Source organism: Phytophthora cinnamomi (assembly GCF_018691715.1).
Source record: "Phytophthora cinnamomi strain GKB4 chromosome Unknown Contig8, whole genome shotgun sequence".
Lineage (NCBI taxonomy): Eukaryota > Oomycota > Peronosporomycetes > Peronosporales > Peronosporaceae > Phytophthora > Phytophthora cinnamomi.
In genome coordinates this window covers 860383-881907 of record NW_027150941.1, presented here as the reverse complement: position 1 = coordinate 881907, position 21525 = coordinate 860383, and the positions used below count along the sequence as shown (strand labels likewise).

General features: G+C 53.9%; 3 protein-coding genes across 3 annotated transcripts; 2 read left to right on the top strand and 1 right to left on the bottom strand.

The window, feature by feature from the left end:
• Positions 1-3623: 3623 nt before the first annotated feature.
• IUM83_11735 (putative condensin complex subunit) lies at positions 3624-7918 on the bottom strand (the record flags this gene model as incomplete). The annotated part of the gene is made up of 5 exons (XM_067936312.1): positions 3624-3809; positions 3873-4248; positions 4314-7063; positions 7142-7234; positions 7343-7918. 5 exons carry the CDS (start codon positions 7916-7918, stop codon positions 3624-3626), a joined length of 3981 nt encoding a protein of 1326 aa, XP_067798699.1.
• A 186-nt stretch (positions 7919-8104) lies between these two features.
• IUM83_11734 (Replication protein A 32 kDa subunit) lies at positions 8105-8989 on the top strand (the record flags this gene model as incomplete). The annotated part of the gene is made up of 1 exon (XM_067936311.1): positions 8105-8989. The coding sequence occupies one exon, from the start codon at positions 8105-8107 to the stop codon at positions 8987-8989; it is 885 nt and encodes a 294-aa protein (XP_067798646.1).
• An 8046-nt stretch (positions 8990-17035) lies between these two features.
• On the top strand, positions 17036-17616 carry IUM83_11733 (putative pleiotropic drug resistance protein; the record flags this gene model as incomplete). Its single annotated transcript, XM_067936310.1, has 2 exons — positions 17036-17270; positions 17453-17616. The coding sequence occupies 2 exons, from the start codon at positions 17036-17038 to the stop codon at positions 17614-17616; spliced, it is 399 nt and encodes a 132-aa protein (XP_067798700.1).
• Between the last annotated feature and the right edge of the window lie 3909 nt (positions 17617-21525).

Below are 21525 nucleotides of genomic sequence, written 5' to 3'. Positions count from 1 at the left end.
TGTCGTAAACACGGTCTCCGCAATGAAGGCACGAGCATCGTTAAAGCTCATGAACTCCGTCAAAATCGCTCTGTAGCGCTTCGGCCTCATTTTTCTCCGTCTTGCACTCCACACCGCAAAGCCAGTATTGCAACAAGGGGAAAAATGATCACGTCTTTTTTGTATGGAGCTGGTAGCATATCCATGCGACAATACAAACGCCTAGAGCAACAGAAATTGCAAACGATACCTCAAAGTTAGCAGGGGTTCCGCCATCTTTGAGGGCGATACCACAGCTTAGAGCCGTTATCCACCAATAGGATCGCTCGCTCAGCGGAAATACTACCTTGGTTGCAAAAGGCCAATTACATATAAATATCGACCATCGGTGCAACAATCAGTGCAACTGCGTTTTGATTGGTAAAAAGTCGCTCTAAACTACACGCGGAGCGCTGGGTGTCCGCCATTCTACTTGTCGCGGCGAAGAGCTGTCAGGATAGCTGTCACTGGCCGCTGGCGTCCGTACGCTGCGTAGATCCTGTCGATAGCGACGTCGCTCGTGAGTCCCGCTCGAACGAGGTATGCCACACTATCCCAGAAAGCTTTCCGTCGCGAATATGCGAACTTATTTGCTCCTCTCTCTGCTCGTGTGAATTCTTTTGCAGGTTTGGTTCCATTCAAGCCGAACTCATACTCGTGCCACAACTGGAACAAATCTCGCGGCCTCTTGGCCAGACGCACGACTCTGCGAACTGCACCAACACCAGCAGCAACGTCAGAAACCTCACTGCCCTCTGCCAGCGTTCGGACAACAGGCTGCAATGCGATGCGTCGTATCACAGCCATCATTCTTCGGTGCTCCTGCTGCATTTCTGTTCTCAGCCGAAGGACCTCATTCATGGTGTTTGAGAGCTGGCGCTGCACTCCAAATAACTGTGAGAGTAATGCTGTGAACTCCGTTCGAGTATTGTCTGCGCTCATCCTGGTGGGAATGTTGCTGTGTTCTACAGGTGTGCTGCTATCAGAATATGGGCCGTCTTCTGTGAGCTCAATAAGCTGGAGTTGTGCACCCTCCCCCACGACCTGAATGGGAACCCGTTTGACGGGATTTACCGTAGGGTTTCCGCCAGCATCCCGATACGCTGTAATCACGCGTTGTTTCAGCGCCGTAGGAACTAATGCATCCGTCGGGCACCAGCGACGCCCACAACAAGACTATACTCAGTTCGTGTGCTACGCCTTCTCCCATTTTCTGCTTGATGACGCTGCCGATTCGGTTGACAAGCAAGTTATCGGTGACAAATCTCATGCCATCTTCGATAACGTAAAAGCACGGGCCCAGTGGACCTGTTAGCACGCTGGCCGTTGCGGCGTCCGTATAAGGCTGCGTGTTATCAATATAAACGTCGACGACACACTTCTGGGCACGCCACCTCCCGCGACGATTTATAAAATCTGAGGCATAAAGCACGAGATAGCTTTTTTGGGCGAATACGAGAGTGGAAGATCTGGCAAACACTGGCTTAGCGTCCTCGCCAGTGTATGGCTCACCAAGCGCACGAAAATTCATCCACCGGCTAACATCTTCAGGAGTGATGGTTAGCAGCATCTCTGTCGTAAACACGGTCTCCGCAATGAAGGCACGAGCATCGTTAAAGCTCATGAACTCCGTCAAAATCGCTCTGTAGCGCTTCGGCCTCAATTTTCTCCGTCTTGCACTTCACACCACAAAGCCAGTTTTGCAACAAGGGGAAAAATGACCACGTCTTTTTTGTATGGAGCTGGTAGCATATCCATGCGACAATACAAACGCCTAGAGCAACAGAAATTGCAAACGATACCTCAAAGTTAGCAGGGGTTCCGCCATCTTTGAGGGCGATACCACAGCTTAGAGCCGTTATCCACCAATAGGATCGCTCGCTCAGCGGAAATACTACCTTGGTTGCAAAAGGCCAATTACATATAAATATCGACCATCGGTGCAACAATCAGTGCAACTGCGTTTTGATTGGTAAAAAGTCGCTCTAAACTACACGCGGAGCGCTGGGTGTCCGCCATTCTACTTGTCGCGGCGAAGAGCTGTCAGGATAGCTGTCACTGGCCGCTGGCGTCCGTACGCTGCGTAGATCCTGTCGATAGCGACGTCGCTCGTGAGTCCCGCTCGAACGAGGTACGCCACACTATCCCAGAAAGCTTTCCGTCGCGAATATGCGAACTTATTTGCCCCTCTCTGCTCGTGTGAATTCTTTTGCGGGTTTGGTTCCATTCAAGCCGAACTCATACTCGTGCCACAACTGGAACAAATCTCGCGGCCTCTTGGCCAGCCGCACGACTCTGCGAACTGCACCAACACCAGCAGCAACGTCAGAAACCTCACTGCCCTCTGCCAGCGTTAGGACAACACGCTGTAATACGATGCGTCGCATCACAGCCATCATTCTTCGGTGCTCCTGCTGCATTTCTGTTCTCAGCCGAAGGACCTCATTCATGGTGTTTAAGAGCTGGCGCTGCACTCCAAATAACTGTGAGTGTAATGCTGTGAACTCCGTTCGAGCATTGTCTGCGCTCATCCTGGTGGGAATGTTTCTGTGTTCTACATGTGTGCTGCTATCAGAATATGGGCCGTCTTCTGTGAGCTCAATAAGCTGGAGTTGTGCACCCTCCCCCACGACCTGAATGGGAACCCGTTTGACGAGATTTACCGTAGGGTTTCCGCCAGCATCCCGATACCCTGTAATCACGCGTTGTTTCAGCGCCGTAGGAACTAATGCATAGTCAAACGAGCCGTCGGGCACCAGCGACGCCCACAACAAGACTATACTCAGTTCGTGTGCTACGCCTTCTCCCATTTTCTGCTTGATGACGCTGCCGATTCGGTTGACAAGCAAGTTATCGGTGACAAATCTCATGCCATCTTCGATAACGTAAAAGCACGGGCCCAGTGGACCTGTTAGCACGCTGGCCGTTGCGGCGTCCGTATAAGGCTGCGTGTTATCAATATAAACGTCGACGACACACTTCTGGGCACGCCACCTCCCGCGACGATTTATAAAATCTGAGGCATAAAGCACGAGATAGCTTTTTTGGGCGAATACGAGAGTGGAAGATCTGGCAAACACTGGCTTAGCGTCCTCGCCAGTGTATGGCTCACCAAGCGCACGAAAATTCATCCACCGGCTAACATCTTCAGGAGTGATGGTTAGCAGCATCTCTGTCGTAAACACGGTCTCCGCAATGAAGGCACGAGCATCGTTAAAGCTCATGAACTCCGTCAAAATCGCTCTGTAGCGCTTCGGCCTCAATTTTCTCCGTCTTGCACTTCACACCACAAAGCCAGTTTTGCAACAAGGGGAAAAATGACCACGTCTTTTTTGTATGGAGCTGGTAGCATATCCATGCGACAATACAAACGCCTAGAGCAACAGAAATTGCAAACGATACCTCAAAGTTAGCAGGGGTTCCGCCATCTTTGAGGGCGATACCACAGCTTAGAGCCGTTATCCACCAATAGGATCGCTCGCTCAGCGGAAATACTACCTTGGTTGCAAAAGGCCAATTACATGCGAGTATTTTTATTTTTCCGGCTTGTCACATCGACGAACACGCGTATTCACGATGACGAGTTTGGTGTCAACACAGCTTTGTTACTCTTCGTCAGAAGAATCTTCGCTCACCACGCGCTTACGAGTCACCTTTCGTTTGGCTCGCTCTCTCTTCTTTGGCGTAGCTCGCGTAGTCTTTGCGCCTTTAACGGAAGACTTCCGCTTTGCCCTGCCCTTGGCTTGTGGCGAGGACACACGCTCCGTGGAATCGCCATCCATCGTATCATCCTAACAATGTGAAAGTAAGTGCAAGTAGAACGCATCCTTCTACCTCGAAACGAGAGCACGTACCTCCTCCTTGCCCTCCTTCTTCCCGACCACAAATTGGTCCAGCTTGTCAATAGCCTCTTTCATCTCGGCCGTAGCCGTCAACGCGCTATTGCCGCGCCGCGATTTCGCGACCAAAGAGGTAAAATTATCGGCAACCACGCTATCGTGGAGCGCATCGCTGTAGAGCTTTCGGTTTTGGTACAAATACTTGAGCGACTTCTCTGTGTGCGGTAGACGAGCCAAACAGTAGGCCAGGTCACGCTGCTGCTGTGCCTTGGAAGCCGTCGGGAAGCGTTGGGATAGTTTTTCAACAATACTCTCGATTTGTTTCTCCTTCGCAATGAACTGGATAAGGAATCGCGTGATCGTCTGGAAGTCTGAATTCGACACGAGCTCGCTACAGCAACCATGCACATCAGAGTTAGTAATGGAGACACCATGCAGTGCAGACACCATTCATACCTTGTAGACAATTGGCCGATCGCATCCGGAAGCATGTTGTAGATTGGGTTGTTTCCCTTCTTTGACAGCTCGAAGAAAAAGAGCTTGGCAAGGTTACGAATTCCGTCATTCTCGTCCACTAAAGAAATGGCAATTTCACTGATTTGTCCCTTCACCTTGATCATGTCGTTCAGAATTAGGTGGGAGAGCACCACAATTGTGTTCTTGCGGACGTTCAGGTTCACATCACGAAGACGGTTATACAAATGCGATGTCCAAGGTTCCACCAAGTTCGGGAATCGGAACGACAGGTCTCCTAACGCGATAATCACATCACCTCGCACGGAAGGTTGTGGAGAGTCTTGCAGAATAGTAAACAGAAGCTGCAAGTGCTTTTCACAAAACTCCTCCGATACGGCCATAAACTTGCTGAGTGCGACCACTGCACATTCTGTTAAGAGTTCATCGTTCTTGAACGCTTCCTCCGTGCCCACCAACACTCTGATGATAAGAGGGCCGTACATTCCCAGCAGATTGCGGCAGGCGATTTCCTTTTGAATGATGTTGTTCACGAAGGTGTCCTCTTCAGCCTCCACCTCAGCAGCCACACCAAGCTCATCCTCCATTGCAGTCACATCTTCAGCATCTCCATTGGAGGCTGTATTATCAGCAGGTCTTGCTGCAGCAGTGCGATTACCGCGCATTTTCTTAACTTTAGCGGCAAGCTTTTCCACGTGAATGGCTACTTTCACTGCCGAGTGGCCCAGCACAAAGAAAAAGTGTGCCAACTCGACACGAGAAACATCATTCGTCTCGCTCTCAAACAAACGCAGTGACAAATGCTTAATCACGTCGCCACACACGTCTTCAGGGCGCTCACAAATAGAGAAAATGGCTTCTATCGCTTGCTGCACCGTATCAAACCACGTAGAATGGAGACACTCCAACTCAATTCCGTTATCGCCAACAAAATCCAGAGCAAGAAAGCGCTGCAAACGAAGAATAATCTGCTCGGTCGCATCCAGATTCGAGCGTTGAATGCGACGCTGGGTCTGACTGTTGCTTTTCACAGTGGCGCCTTTCGGTTCAAGCTGGATACACTGTACCAAACGACACGCAGCTCCAAGGACACGATAGCGTGAGTCAGGGCTGCATGCTACATCACCAAAACCCATTGAGAGTACTTGGCCGAGACGATCGTTTGAAAACAGCATTGAATCATCAATATTCGCGATCATGCTTAGCAGCACCAAAGCGTTACTGACAACGGAGATCGGATAAACTGTCACATCCACAAGAGCCCAAAGAGAACTAATAACCACCATCGGTATCTTTTGGCTGCGATGGAGCTCTCCCATAATTCGCTCCAAACAGGTGTACTCAGCAACAGTGCACTCATCCAAAAACTTCACCAGGTTTTCAGCCACCAACTGCGGGGAGTTGCGCTCAGGATCGTCTTCATCAATGCGGATGAAGAGGGAGACAAACGTATTCGACAGTTGCTCTTGAATTGATACGTCTGATCGCCATGTCAGCGGTAACACTTTCTTGATTCCAGTTTGAGCTGCACCAAGATGGAAGCGGTACGCTTTCTCAAAGAACTGAATCGCCTCCAAAACGTCAGAGATCGATTTGCTTCCGAGTAGCTGGCCCATCAATGGCAATGCTCGTTGCTCGAACTCATCGATGAAGTCGATTGCATCTTGGTAAAACTTCAAGAGGCGCACAGTTGTCTGCAACTCTTTTTCAAGTGCCGCAGCATGTTCTTCCGAGGAAACTACTGGTTGGGGGGACGAAGGAGCAGTTGCATCGTCGTTCTGGATTGCTATTTCTCCTAGTGCTTCGCTCATCTCCTTCTCCGCACCAGCGATGACCTCGTCACGCTTTCGCTTCATCTCTTCAGTCAACTCGTCACGCTTCTTCGCGTAGAAGTCTCGGTCCAGGTTGCCCATAAAAGGATTTCTTTCCAATAGCAAAGAAAGCAAATGAATGCTATGACGACGAACCACTGCAGCCTTATCCTGCAGTCGTCCAACAGCCATCAGCGTCACATTTTTGAGCATGTGCAACGGCAGAGCACCTTCCTCGCACAATAGTGCCCACATCTTCAGCACGTGGCCTCGCGCAAAAGAGTTGACGTCGTGAACGCGATCCTCGAGCACAGTGAGGAGCTGATCTCTCGTGGATCGAGAAAACGTGCGCGGAGCTTGGGTAGCAGTCTTGTTCGTGTCTTCTTCGTCTGAGCCACTGCTACTCCCGTCCTCGTCATCGCTAGTGTCACTACCAGACCCATCGCTTTTGGTTTCCCCATCGTTCTTCCTCTCCTTGCGCGTTTTCTTTTTCGGTGCCACAGCGTCTTCAACTGAAGTACTCTGGGGGTCTTGCCCGCTTTGACGAAAGTTCCACAACAATATCTGCGCCACGCACGTAACTGCAGCGTTCCGCAGCTGATACGCTTCAGAGTCCAGCAAAGCCAACACGAAACTCAGATTTCCCATGATCAACGCCGGCGTGAGCGTCGATAGACTCGAGAGGAACATGGCGATATTTCGCGTTCCAGCAACGTCCTTGGAAGCGTCCCGCGACGAGATCTTCCCGATCTCACTGATGAGGTCAGCCGCGAACGTCATGTTGGCGTACTTGAAGTAGAGCAGCTCGACCAGCTCCGCAATGGACGCGCTCAAGTGCTCGTGCGTGTAGATCAGGTCGATCAGAGACGCCACCACAGAGATGTGGATAGCCGGCGCCTTGTGCAGACTCATGGCGAGGAGCTACAACAGCAATAGGCAGTGGACCAGACGTCAGTTATCTAATAAGCCGATGCAAAGGACAGAAACGTGCGTGCGTACATGATAGAGCTTGGGCTTGAAGGACTTGCTCCGACAGAGCGGCGCGTTGCCCAGCAGCTCGAACACCACCTTGCAGTACAGCATCGAGAACTCCTGCAGCCAGCAAAGGTCGAGAGAGAGAGAGAGAGAGAGCAAGAAAGAGAGAGAGAACCTCGTCAGTTGCAGCGACACCCCCGAGCCTCTACCAGCGACGACCCTCACCTCTTCAGGCACGTTCATGTTCCACATGCTGAAGGTCGCGGGGTTCACGGAGCGGTTGAGCTTGTGGATGGCGCCCTCCACCACCTTGCTCCAGTTGAGGCGGTTGAGCGCCGACGCCTGGCCCTTCTTGCCCTTCTGCTTGAGCACGTCCTTCTCCGCCTGCACCTGCAGGCTGCTGACGCTCGTGAGCGCCGTGACGAGGAAGTAGACGCTGGCCTTGAAGGCGCTGCGGTAGAGCGCCACGTCGTCGCCGTCGCCGTCGCTGGCCGGGCGCCGCGCCAGCACGCCCTGCGTGGCGTTGGACACGAAGGCGGCCAGCATCTCCACCACGCGCATGCGCAGCGGCTCGGACAGCGCCGGCAGCTTCTTCACGAGGCTGTAGGCCACGTCCAGCGCGTCCTCCTGTAGCAGCTCCAGCCCGGCCTCGCTGCCCAGCACCTGGTCCTCCAGCCGCTGCACGCGCGCCGAGATCTCGGCCGCCGTCTCGTCCTCGAACGTCAGCACGCTCTGCACGTGGTAGCGCCCCGCCTTGGCCAGCTCCAGGTCCGCCGCGTGCAGCGGCACCAGGAACTCCATGGCGACGGGTACTGTACTCGGCTTTTTCGCGCCTGGCCCCTGCTAAGTACGCACGGAGTGCGCACTTTGTGCGGATCATCTCAACGCGAGCGCACTTAGCACCACGTCACATGTGACCGTACTTAGCCGGGCCCTCGTTCGCGCCAATCTGCCTTTTGGCGCTACGCAGCAAGAGGCTCTCCGACCATGAACTACGGCGGCGGCGGCGGCGGCGGCGGCGGCGGCTACGAGGCGTACGGCAACGACGACTACGCGGGCAGCGGCGGGGGTGGATTCATGTCCATCCAGCCCAGCGGCAGCCAGGCCACGCCCACCAAGCGCAGCGGCGGCGCGCAGAGCATCCTGCCCGTGAGCATCAAGCAGCTGCAGACGCTGGGCAGCGCCTCGGGTGACGACGACGCGCTGCGCCTGGACGGCCAGGAGCTGTCCACCGTGCGGATCGTGGGGCTGCTCACGAACCTAACGCCGCACTCCACCAGCCTGCGCTTCCAGCTGGACGACGGCTCGGGCGCCTTCGACTGCCAGTACTTCGTCACGGCCGACGACCCGGACGCCAGCGAGGGCGAGATGAACCGCCTGCGCGAAGGCAGCTACGTGCGCGTGGTGGGCAAGCTGCGCTCGTTCCAGGGCAAGGCCAGTCTCTCCTGCTTCAACGTGGCGCCCGTGGAGGACATGAACGAGCTCACGCACCACCTGCTCGAGGTCATCTACGTGCACTGCTACAACACCAAGGGCCCCGTGCACGACGGCAAGGCGGACGTCACCATGGCATCCTTCAACACGCCCACCAAGGCGCCCAACCAGTGGAACCAGCCCGCAGCTACGGGCGGCTTCGGCGGAGGCGCCATGGACTACGGCATGATGGACTCCAACTTCTCCCCCGAGCAGAAGGCCATCCTCGACGTGCTGGGCACGTGCACGAGCGACCGCGGACTCAAGATCGACCAGATCTACGCCGACCTGCGCGGACAGATGACCGAGCCGCAGCTGCGCAGCGCGCTCAACTATCTCACCAGCGAGGGGCATGTGTACTCCACGATCGACGAGGACCACTTCAAGCGCACGGCCTAGAGACGCTAGGTGGAGCAGGGGCAGTGTCCTTTGTCGTGTGCCCCCTTGCATATCTCCCTAACTAATTAGTTCTAGCAATTCGCATTGGTCTTTCAGAGTGGGTTTCCATGCGACGATGCACAGGAGCACGGGTGTGTCCCGGACAGCAAACTTCGTTTTCCTTCTCACTTCTTACCTCATAGGGCAACAAACCTGTGCTTTCGCCAGGTACAGCTCTGGATGCTGCAGAGGGTGACTGTGCCGCTTACGTCAAATGGAGATAAGTCTCCACTCACTTCCCATGAAGCAGCTTTCATTGTTACCATTTCATCCATTGTGGTCCAGGGACATTTCGTGTCCAACACCTGACGCTCGAGAAAAAAAAAAAGTGTCGCTCGATTGTTATTTAAATATATATATATATTAAAAAAACAAAGACTAGGTCGTCTGCGAGAATGTTGCTGCTGGCACTGGTACAAGAAAAAACTACATTTTTTTGCCGTGGCAAAGGTGCTAATCTCGCTTTTGTTATGCTTTCCTGGTAGTGCAACGGGTACGTTGTACGGACAGATTAATTCAAATTTGTGGACCACAAAACCGTAACTAAGTGCATCAATACAAATTGCAAGTGCAGTCATCTTATAAACACTTAAGTTTTTATCCAACATGACAGGGTATGTAGTGTCAAAGGTACGGGGAATAAGTTGAAGAGTGAATGGGCCTGTGGTTGTTCGCCTTATATTTGTGGCACGAGCTGCATGTCTAGCCAGAGATCGGAAATAATAAAGTGATAGCGAAAATTTGCAATATTATGAAGCAACAAATCTACTACACATCGGCCAATATTGATCAGGAAGACCCCCTCCCCTTACACCTCTCTCTATACTATTCAGCACGCTACCGCAGTTTAACTCCTTGATTCCCGTATGTTGTAGCGTACAACATAAGAGGTGTATACCATAATTCACTTCCTGTCGCAGCATATCTGCTATGTTAGACCTCCAACATTAGACTGATTTATACTTGGATATTGTATGGGACAGGTGTCCATGTACCGCTATAGTGAAATCAAGACAAATGTTGAGTGTAGAACCGCCAAATACACAGGCTTAGGTTTGCAGTCGGTGTGGTTAGGTTGTAGAGGATAGAGACAGGAACGACTCACCCACTAAGGTAAGGTCGAATGGCTCACAGCTGTGGTGTCGAGAAATGCAGCCGAGACAGGGTGCGCAGAAGACTCGAGGCGCCGGCACCGACTGGCAATTCACAACCCATCGCCAGTCATTGGACCAAACCCCCCGATCACTGATTGGCCTAAATAGGCCGGTGACGATGACTCGTCGACGGTCCCAAGTCAAGCGCGGGCGGTTGCGGCTCGCTAAGTACGGTGCGAACCTACTGGCAAGATCCGAACTTATGAGTCGTCGGCGCCTGTCCCGAGTCGTCGGTGGCGTTTCAGCGGCCGTTTGAGTCGTCGGCAACGCCGCCACGTCGCAGAGAAAGCGCCGAAGAGTCGTGAGTTACAACTGGCGGTCCAAAAACGGACGCGTTTATACTTGATATTTGTATTGATCGATATGAAACTTAAGAGAAGACAAGATAAGCCTTCGGGCAACAATAACAGAACAGCTTTTCCTCCCAACCACGCAAGGGCGACACCGGTGCCTGCAGTGAACGACCTGCAGCTCAAGGTAAACCTGGTAGGTAGGATTATGACTGTCGGTGGGCACATCTACTAGTGTAGCGTGTGTTCATCCCTGGCAGGGCCAAGAGAGTAGTGGCCGGTGTGTTGGTAGCGATGAGTCGTCGCCAGGAACTGGAGGAGCGAGAGCGCACTCCATTTATTTCTTCCCGCCGGAGTATAGCTCCGGCACCCTCATATCACGCCGTAAAGGCCGGGACCCTTCCTTCTGAGGGCCTGCGAGGTATATTTTGTGTGTGAAAGCGTGCTAGCCTTTGCTCGTGGCTAGTGACGCTGAGTCTTCCGTCGGTCGACTAGCGGAAGCTCGGTACACAGGGGAAACATCAACCCGGTGCAAGGGAAAGTTCCTGGGCCTTCAGGTTCTAACCCTAACAAGCCCATTGAGTCTTCGGTGACTCGGTGGGTGTTGTTGGTGGGGAAAGTGTGCCATATATAATTTAGCGCGTGTTCCTACACGACAACTGGTGCCGCGACCCGGGATTGGTGTGACCTTCTGTGTTTCGTGCAACGGCAGGTCGGTCGACTTTACGAGCAGCAACCAAGAGAAGAAGCGAAGAAGAAGAAGAAGACGAGAAAATGAATGGTGAAAGGATCACGTTCAGCGGTACCAGCAACCCCAATGAAGACTGGCGGAACGCGTGCCGACGACTCGACTGCGGCCCTGATCACGCCGCACCTCGACTCGATTGCTGAGCGGACCTTCAGCTTCGACGACTCGATGACTGGATCCGACGCCAAGGACGAAGAAATGGATGAAGACTACGAAAATTACCTGGAGGAGAAGGCGCCTGCGCCAGCGGTAGTGACACCCGAGACTCCGGAAGATGCAGTGCTGTCTGCCGAACGCAGAGCGGGCACGCGTTCGTTGTCGAGAAACCTCGCGGTTGAGCTTGACGATGACGCGCGCTCCGTGACGCGAAACCTCGTGGATGAACTGGATGATGTGAATGGCCCAGGGCCATCGTATGACGACTTGGAAGACTTTGAAGACGCCGCCGACGACTCAAGGTCACCGGTCCTGACGACGCAAGTGACCGAGCAAACCTCCGGCAACCGGCCGCCACTCAACGGTGACACGCCGGCGGCCAACAAGGTTCTCGGTCGCCTCTACGAAGAGATGAAGAAGAGCGACTGGGGTGAGCTATTCGAGCCAACGATGACTCGCCAAGCGGTTTGGGCCGATTTGTGTCACGAGTTGGCTCGCCCAGTGAGTTCCGTGACAATCGAACACCTGGTGAAGGAAACCGAGCGATTTCTGAAAGCATTGGGGCTTCGGTCTCTGGAGCACCCTTCGCCGTCGACTCTGGAGTGCTGGGTGCCGGCCGAAGCGGGCGCGGAGCTCTGGAAATGGAAGAAGCGACTCCGCACAGCCTTTGGCGTGAACTCGTTCACTCTGGACGACTCGCGGAACACTTGTGCGACCCGCGAAGTGGTCAACCCGGCTAGCGTACCGCTGCCGACGACTCAAAAAAGGAAAAAGCACGAAAACCCAAGCCAAAACCCCACTGGGAGGGTGTTTAGCGCGTATGGGGAGCGATCCCCGTACTTTCAAGACCCCACATGGTGACTCCACCACCTACGGGCAACTCGGACCGCGCTAGACGCACCACCGATGACTCAAAACTGTACAGAAGCACGCGAAGCAGTTCCGGACGGAGCAAGAGTCGTCACTACCAGTCCACCGACGACTCGTCAGACGAAGAAGCAGTCTTCACCGGTGATGGAGATGGAAGGGCGCAGACGAACGAATACCTGCGTCAAATCTATGAAGTGACCGAATTCGAGTTGCTGAACGCAACCCCAAGGATCGAAGTGGCAACACATCGATCACTGGGGCAGATCAAAGCATTCTCGGGCACCAGGAACGAGAGCGACAAGTCGATGCAATGGCTTCGCGCCTTTGTCTACGAGATGAAAGGGACGCGAGCATCACCCAATGAATGGTGCATGCCTTTCGAGCTGAGTGTTCGGGACGGCGCTCTGCATTGATACCGACAACTGCCCAAGAGGACCAAGCGAACATGGAGCCTTCTAAGCGAAGCCTTCATCAAATACTATTGCTCCCAGTTCAGCCAGTCGGCGGAGACTCGCTACTACTCAGCCAAGCGCGAAGACAAGGAACATGTTTGCGACTACCTAAACCGGCTCAATGGCTATGCCAGGAACGCCGGAATCCGGTTTGAGAGCAACGGCCGCAAAGCACGCGACCACGTCAAGCGGTTCCTCGAGACCTGCGGCGACCGGGAACTCGAACGGCGTTTGTGCCATCTGCGTATCGCGGATATCCATGAGTTGGAGGAGATGATCCAGGCGATATTGAAGATTGACGAGCGCATTTCGTCCCGCCAGTCGTCGCTGTCTCACTCCCGAGCTCGTGATGCCTCTCGACAACGTGATGACAGGCGTCGCGACGACTCGCGCCGCCGCGACGACTCGCGAGATGCCTACAACCGTCGTGACCGACGCGAACGTGGTTATGAGCGTCGTCGCGAAGACTCACGCAATATGCCTCAAGTGAACCTAGCTGAAGCATCTGTCGCCGACATAATCGCCGAACTTCATGGACGGAACATGAGGGACACTCGGAGCGATCTGCAGCACCCGCGCCACCGATATAATGGCATCAGCAACAGCGACGATGGAAGTGAACACGGCTCCGACGACTCACAGTGCTCTGGCAAAGACTGGGGTGACAGCTACGCGTCAGACGGCAGCGACGACTACCTCGCAGCAGCCAACGACAAGGGGCGACGAGTCGCCGCTGAAGGTACCTGCGCGTGGTCAGACAACCGACAACTCAGGAGTGACCCAGCTGGCCGCAGCCAAGGCCGGGACAATCGGCTCCAGAGCCGTGGCTACCGCGACGAGAAATCTCGCCAGTACGGGCCGTGTGCAGCCTGCGGAGGATTACATCACTTAGCGCACTACTGTCAACACCGTTGCCAGCTGTGCATGCAGGTCCACGATGTTGACACGTGCGAGGTTTTCTAACAACTCACAAAATCGTCAAGTTCAAGGTGGACAAGAAAGACCTCACACCCGAGCTCCAAGAACTCCTGTTTTCGGACCATTTAAACTAGGCAGTCCGCCAACTACGACTGGGTTGGTCCCAATCGGGCTGCCACAGTTAGCCGAGCCTGCGATTGAAGCGGAGTGTATCTACGCTTTCGTGGGCAAGAGCGAATGAACGAAAAATGAGCAAGACAACGATGTGATAACGACGGTGCTTGAAGAGGAGAGAGGCAGACGCCTCGGTGAAGGTGTTACAAGTGGAGAAGATGACGATGAAGTGATTGGAGATACTGCCGATGACTCGCTGATAAGTGCAGTGCACGGAGACATGCCCCGACGAGTCGCTACTGCAGTGCGATTATTACCAGGCGAACGTATGGGATGGTGGTCGGTGCAGAAGTCGGACAAGAAAGCGCGTGATGAGGCCCTGCTGAAGTGGAAGGCTGAACGCTATCAACAGTGGTTAGTCAAACCACAACCGATAGTGGATCGACCGAGCTACCCCACGCCCAGGGGCATCCTACGACGTCCAGAAGCGGTCGCTAAGGGGCAAGAAGGCGGAAATGTCGATGCTGACGACGGAAGTGACAACCCCGATGACTCGTGGGTGGAAGACGACTCGGAATCAGCAGTGCAAGAGCACTACCGGAACCTCCTTGCCACCGCCGACGACTCAGCGGAGGTGATCGACGCCGAAAAAGATGTTGCCATATCTTCGGAAGCGCAGGAAGACTCGAGTACTAGCTAGTCGACGGCGCATGGTGGCGAGGAAGTACAGAAGGCAAACGGAGCGCCGGGACATGCCTCGATGACTCAAACGATACCTGCCCGTGCCCCGACGACTCGTTGGCGGTACCCGAACAGACATTTATCGCGACGATGTGTGACAAGCCCAATGTTCCCGATTCTGCTTTTATGTATACGGAGGCTCTTGCCACTATGCCGACGACTCACGCGCAAGCTGAGGTGAAAAAGAAGCAGACCAGACCTCGCAGCAAGCCACCGAAGGCAAAGCCACCGTGGCCGACGACTCAAAACAACAAGTCGTCCGCCCACTGGTTGATTTACTCATACAAAGGACAAGAACACCGCGTTCCAGAAGCTCTCATCGTACCAGGCAACCGCATCTGGCAGTACATGGAGCGGGGCAAATCACTGCCCACCAAGAGACAGGGGCATCCACACAACCATATGTCCCCAGCCGTGACCAAGTTCAAATGCGAGCTCAAGTCAACAGGTCACGACTGTCAATTGAAGCGGACGTACAATTATAATATTCAACTAACGTCCCGAGCCGCTTCAAGCGTCGCCGAAGACTCGCGACTTGGATTTGATGTTGGGCGTGATGCAATCGATGACTCAAGCTCTCTTTCTCGAGTGTGGGTGCCTAAAATCGTTTTGGACGACCGATCCTGGAGCCACTAGCAGTCAGCACCCGCAAATGGTCCTGGTTGTTGACGCGGAATAGGTGCCGAAGACTCGTCGCCACCATGACCTGTACTTGGGGCAATGCAGCCCAAGCCACATACGAAGATGACTACTGCAGTATTGCATGACTACATGGAGACCGAACGCGGCCAAATTGGATGGAAATCACACATCGATGGATTATTACAGACTACGACAGCCTGAAGACGACACTGATGGCAGCGATTACTTTACAAGCTGCCCGGGAGTGCGCAGGCTGCTCCCGACGACTCGGATGCGGGAACCAACACGATGTTCACGGGTTCAACAAACTCATCCGCGTAATCAGCAGGTGTCAATCAAGTGATCAGCATATGCTTCTGGATAACCAGCTGGGTGACCAGAGACAGTTCGAGCGGTCACTGGGTGTCACGTTGTTAGCGTCAGCTGGAGCTCGCGGCTCTGAGCCTTCAAGACGTGCAATCGGCCAGTAGGGCACGTGCACCCTCAGATTCACCAAGCAGCAGAAGGAACTGAAGCTGCTCCGGAGTCGGTGCCATGGCGCTGTAGCAGAAAACCGCACCGATGTCTCAGCTGCCGATGACTCAGCTGCCGCCGAAGACTCAGCAGCCGATGACCCTGGCTGCGGCGTGACTTTGCGAGTCGTCGGGAGTGATCGCTACAGCTTTAGTACGAGCTGCTGCACCGACAGCAGCGAGTCTCGAAGACACACCTGCTTCGCGGATGCCTACTGTGGCTTGTTCCTGTGCTACCAAGTTAGAGATGGGTACATTCGTTGAGCCAAGGCAGGCAAAGCTCGCGAGACCTGTACGAGAGCGCTGGACACCACGAGCGTTGAAGCAGACACAAGGAGCACCACGACGCTCGCCAGACAATGGTTCGCATAGTGGTGGGGGCAGTTGTGGTGTCGAGAAATGCAGCCGAGACAGGGTGCGCAGAAGACTCGAGGCGCCGGCACCGACTGGCAATTCACAACCCATCGCCAGTCATTGGACCAAACCCCCGATCACTGATTGGCTAAATAGGCCGGTGACGATGACTCGTCGACGGTCCCAAGTCAAGCGCGGGCGGTTGCAGCTCGCTAAGTACGGTGCGAACCTACTGGCAAGATCCGAACTTATGAGTCGTCGGCGCCTGTCCCGAGTCGTCGGTGGCGTTTCAGCGGCCGTTTGAGTCGTCGGCAACGCCGCCACGTCGCAGAAAAGCGCCGAAGAGTCGTGAGTTACAACTGGCGGTCCAAAACGGACGCGTTTATACTTGATATTTGTATTGATCGATATGAAACTTAAGAAGACAAGATAAGCCTTCGGGCAACAATAACAGAACAGCTTTTCCTCCCAACCACGCAAGGGCGACACCGGTGCCTGCAGTGAACGACCTGCAGCTCAAGGTAAACCTGGTAGGTAGGATTATGACTGTCGGTGGGCACATCTACTAGTGTAGCGTGTGTTCATCCCTGGCAGGGCCAAGAGAGTAGTGGCCGGTGTGTTGGTAGCGATGAGTCGTCGCCAGGAACTGGAGGAGCGAGCGCACTCCATTTATTTCTTCCCGCCGGAGTATAGCTCCGGCACCCTCATATCACGCCGTAAAGGCCGGGACCCTTCCTTCATATTGAGGGCCTGCGAGGTAGCCTATTTTGTGTGTGAGCGTGCTAGCCTTTGCTCGTGGCTAGTGACGCTGAGTCTTCCGTCGGTCGACTAGCGGAAGCTCGGTACACAGGGGAAACATCAACCCGGTGCAAGGGAAAGTTCCTGGGCCTTCAGGTTCTAACCCTAACAAGCCCATTGAGTCTTCGGTGACTCGGTGGGTGTTGTTGGTGGGAAAGTGTGCCATATATAATTTAGCGCGTGTTCCTACGACACAGCCATCAACTCCTCATTCTCCAAAAGACGGCGGGGCTCAAGATGGTCGCGCCAGCCGGAAAGATGCCTCGTTATCAACTCTCGCAGCAAGAGCGCCAGCGGTGCCTTAAGGCGCTGTTGAGCGAGCGTCACGCGCGCCGCCTCCGACGTGCGGACGCAAAGGAGGGTGACACGGAGCAGGGCAAGAAAATCAAGAAGGCTACGAGGAAGAAGGCGGCCAAACTCACGACACAGGCAACGGAGAGCGGAATCGAAGGGCGAGGACGCTCCAGCGGATACTGCGGAGCGCACGGACCCGGTAGAGACCAAGGTACTGCGGGGCGGCTACGGTGTCGGCGGCAAAGCGCGGCCACGGAGGATACACTCCCGCTACGGATACGACTATTGCGGCCGAAGAAAGCGGCAGTGCTGCTGTGGCCCCACCCGGTCTAGTGGTAGTGAAAGTTTTAGCTGATATTGTCGCTTCCGTGTCTGCGACAGTTGCAGCAGCATCGACGCCTGCAGAACCACCTTCTGAAAACCGAAGCAAGCAGCACAAATACCGAGCGGTTCTGCAGGACGACGTGGACGTTGTGACCAGTGAAGCCGAGGGAGACGGAGCGGCTCCCAGGCAGCTACCGCCGCTGAAGTGTGTTGTCGTGTAGGAACACGCGCTAAATTATATACACACTTTCCCCATCAACACCACCGAGTCACCGAAGACTCAATGGGCTTGTTAGGGTTAGAACCTGAAGGCCCAGGAACTTTCCCTTGCACCGGGTTGATGTTTCCCGGTGTACCGAGCTTCCTGAGTCGACCGACGGAAGACTCAGCGTCACTAATACGAGCAAAGGCTAACGCTCTCTCACACAAAATATACCTCGCGAACCCTCGAATCATTTTACGGCGTGATACGAATTGCCAGGCTATACTCCGGCGGGAGAAATAAATGGCGTGCTCGCTCCTCCAGTTCCTGGCGACGACTCGTCGCTACCAATGCACCGGCCGCCTCTTGGCCTGCCAGGATGAACACACGCCGCTGTAGATGTTGCCGACAAGATCATCCTACCTACCAGGTTTACTGCTGAGCTGGTCGTTCACTGCGAACACCATTACCCGTTGTTGGGAGAAAAGCTGTTCTGTTATTGTTGCCCGAAGGCTTATCTTGTCTTCTCTTAAGTTCCTATCGATCAATACAAATATCAGTATAAACGCGTCCGTTTTGGACCACAGTCACGACTCTTCGGCGCTTTCTCGACGCCGGCACCGACTCGAAACACGCCGTTGAAACGCCACCGACGAAGGACAGGCGCCGATGACTCATAAGTTCGGATCTTGCCAGTAGGTTCGCCCCGCACTTAACGAGCTGCAACCGCCCGCTCTTGACTTGGGACATCGACGAGTCATCGTCTGGCAATCGCCAATCAGGAGTTTAGTCCAATGACTGGCGATGGATTGTGACCAGTCGGTGCCGGCGCCTCGAGTCTCTCTACCTGTAAACCATTTCTCGACACCACGGTGTTGTCGACAGTGACGCTAATCTGATGGCTACTGAGGCGGAGGTGCACAGCCCTAAACTCTGGCGAACAGCCTTCTCATCGGGAGGAGCCCGATCAGAAGATGATAGCGATGATGATTGTAGTGGGCCTGTTTTGGCTCACTACTTTGCTTACGCGTGCGCCACGCGTATGAGCGTACTTAGTAATTTGACGAGGTTTGTTTGATTTTACCTCTCTCGTGAACGCTCTTTCTTCCGCTTTGCGATCTTCTCCTCGGCTTTTTGTCAGCGTTCGGATTCAACCTTGTGGACAGAGTCTACTATCTCCGGACGTGTCATCAAAATACCTCCGTCGACAAAGGTACGCTGTCGCTTCGTTGGTTGGGGTACGGTGACATCACAGCGAGCTGCTTGAGCCCTTCGAATGCTGAGTGCAGAGCGTCTACTGCAATACCTTGTCTCTTCAGTGATCGTTCTTGTCGCCCACTAACTGCTGGGATATCCAGCAAGAACTGAACCGCAGGCAGTTCTCTAACCATGGGCTGACTACCAATGATCCGGCTCATCATTACATCGAATGACAACGGGAATACACCGGTGTTCTCGAATGCAGCTTGAATATTTGCTGGTTCAAACGCGCCACCCCATTTCTTCGGTTCAATGCCCTCGTCAATAAGCACGTGTCCGTCGCGGTCAATGGTGCCAACGATCTCAGTAAATCCAGTCCACGCCTCACTGACAATTTCAGCGAGATCGTGTTTAATCGGTTGCGGTCGTGCGTGTGTGAGAGGAAAGTTCTTGAGAAATTTTTCGTAATTCCGTTTTAACACAGAGAAAACGTTGTCATCCAATGGCTGAGTAAAGTGGCTTGTATGGGAGGGCAGCACAAAACTACCGATCGAGCGCTTGACAGCGAAGTCCAACACTTGGCCACTAATATGGGCAAAACGTCCATCCAAGATCAACAAAGCTGGACGAGGTGCTTGAATTCGTGAGGTGTTGATCGAAAAACTTGAGCCAGTGCAGGAACAAGTACCCGTTTATATTGGATGAGTCTGTGACAGCGCAAACCGAATCCTCTAGAGCACCATTCATCCACTCCAGTTGTCTGCGCTTTCCTGCGAAGATGAACATAGGAGGTATGTGATCCCCCGCCGCATTGGCACATGTCACCACAGACACATTCTCACGGTCGTTTGAGCGCAACACGTTTGCTCTCATGCCTTTAGCGCAAATGACCCGAGTTGGTTTGCGTCTCTGGGGACAACTTCTGCTTTCATCGCAGTTCCAAATCTGCCTTGGGCCAAGATCTTGCATGGCTTCTTGGAGATTCATGTGATAAGAACGGATCCGTTCTTCGGTCGACATCGCGTATCTCTTGACGTCTAGGATCTGGGATTTTTTGCGACTCAGACAATCTCCGTGACGACGAACAAATCGGGTCACCCACTTTGAAGATGGAAACGTAGCTGGCACGCCCATTCCATTAGTTACTGCAATCGTACGGACGAGAATACGAAGTTCACCAACGGTCATACACATCCCTCACTTGGCACGAAAAATGATCACTTGAACATTGCCTCTCTCTTGATCGCTTGGCAGTGTTGGCTGCTTCCCGCGCTTGGCATCGACCACAACCGTCTTTTGACCCTCCGATGTAGGCTGGTGGGCGATACACCGAAGGAACTAGCGGCCCTTGTTAACGTAGCTCCCTCCTTCATCATGGCTAGTGCCCCGAGAAATCGCTCGGATCGATCCGCCTGCTGTTTGGCTCGAATACGCTGATTTGGCTTTGTATTGTAGTATCGGGAAATGAAGCTGAAGCCATAACCCAAAGCCGAGACAGGGTGAGAAGAAGACTCGAGGCGCTGGCGCCAACTGGCGAGTCACAACCCATCGCCGGTCATTGGATCATACTCCCCGGTCGCTGATTGGGCTAAATAGGTCGGTGACGATGACTCGTCGACAGCCCCAAGTCAAGTGCGGGCGGTTGCAGTTCGCTAAGTACGAGTGCGAACCTACTGGCAGGATCCGAACTTATGAGTCGCCGGCGCCTGTCCCCAGTTGTCGGTGGCCTTTCGGCGGCCGTTTGAGTCGTTGGTAACGCCGCCACGCCGCAGAGAAAGTGCCGAAGAGTCGTGAGTTACAATATGGGCAGTCCAAAACGGACGCGTTTATACTTGATATTTGTATTGAACGATTGGAAACTTAAGAGAAGACAGACAAGCCTTCGGGCAACAATAACAGAACAGCTTTTCCTCCCAACCACGCAAGGGCGACACCGGTGCCTGCAGGGAACGACCTGCAGCTCAAGGTAAACCTGGTAGGTAGGATTATGACTGTCGGTGGGCACATCTACTAGTATAGCGTGTGTTCATTCCTGGCAGGGCCAAAACTTAGTGGCCGGTGTATTGGTAACGACGAGTCGTCGCCAGGAACTGGAGGAGCGAGAGCGCACTCCATTTATTTCTTCCCACCCGGAGTATAGCTCCGGCACCCTCGCATCATGCCATAAAAGGTCGGGACCCTTCCTTCTGAGGGCCTGCGAGGTATATTTTGTGTGTGAGAACGTGCTAGCCGTTGCTCGTGGCTAGTGACGCTGAGTCTTCCGTCGGTCGACTAGCGGAAGCTCGGTACACAGAGGAAACACCAACCCGGTGCAAGGGAAAGTTCCTGGACCTTCAGGTTCTAACCCTAACAAGCCTATTAAGTCTTCGTGACTCGGTTGGTGTTGCTGGTGGGGAGTGTGCCAATATATAATGTAGCGCGTGTTCCTACACGACAGTCTCCATGGGGCTTGACCAGCTTGGCGTCTAATCCGGAAGAGAGAAAGTGAGTGTCCATAACTCGAGAACTGCTTGGTCGTTTTAGCCGCGGGAAAAGGGAGAGGCATCGACTTTCTTTCCTCTTCCACTGCACCCCAGCACCATTTGCATCGGGGCAAATTTCAATCCCAGGACACACGGACAAAGAGCATACCTATTAAAAGTGTATCATGACGGTCAATGTCCGATTTCACTTCATGTCCACTGGTGATAGGACGATTTTTGACCAATCTGATATAGTAATACCTGAG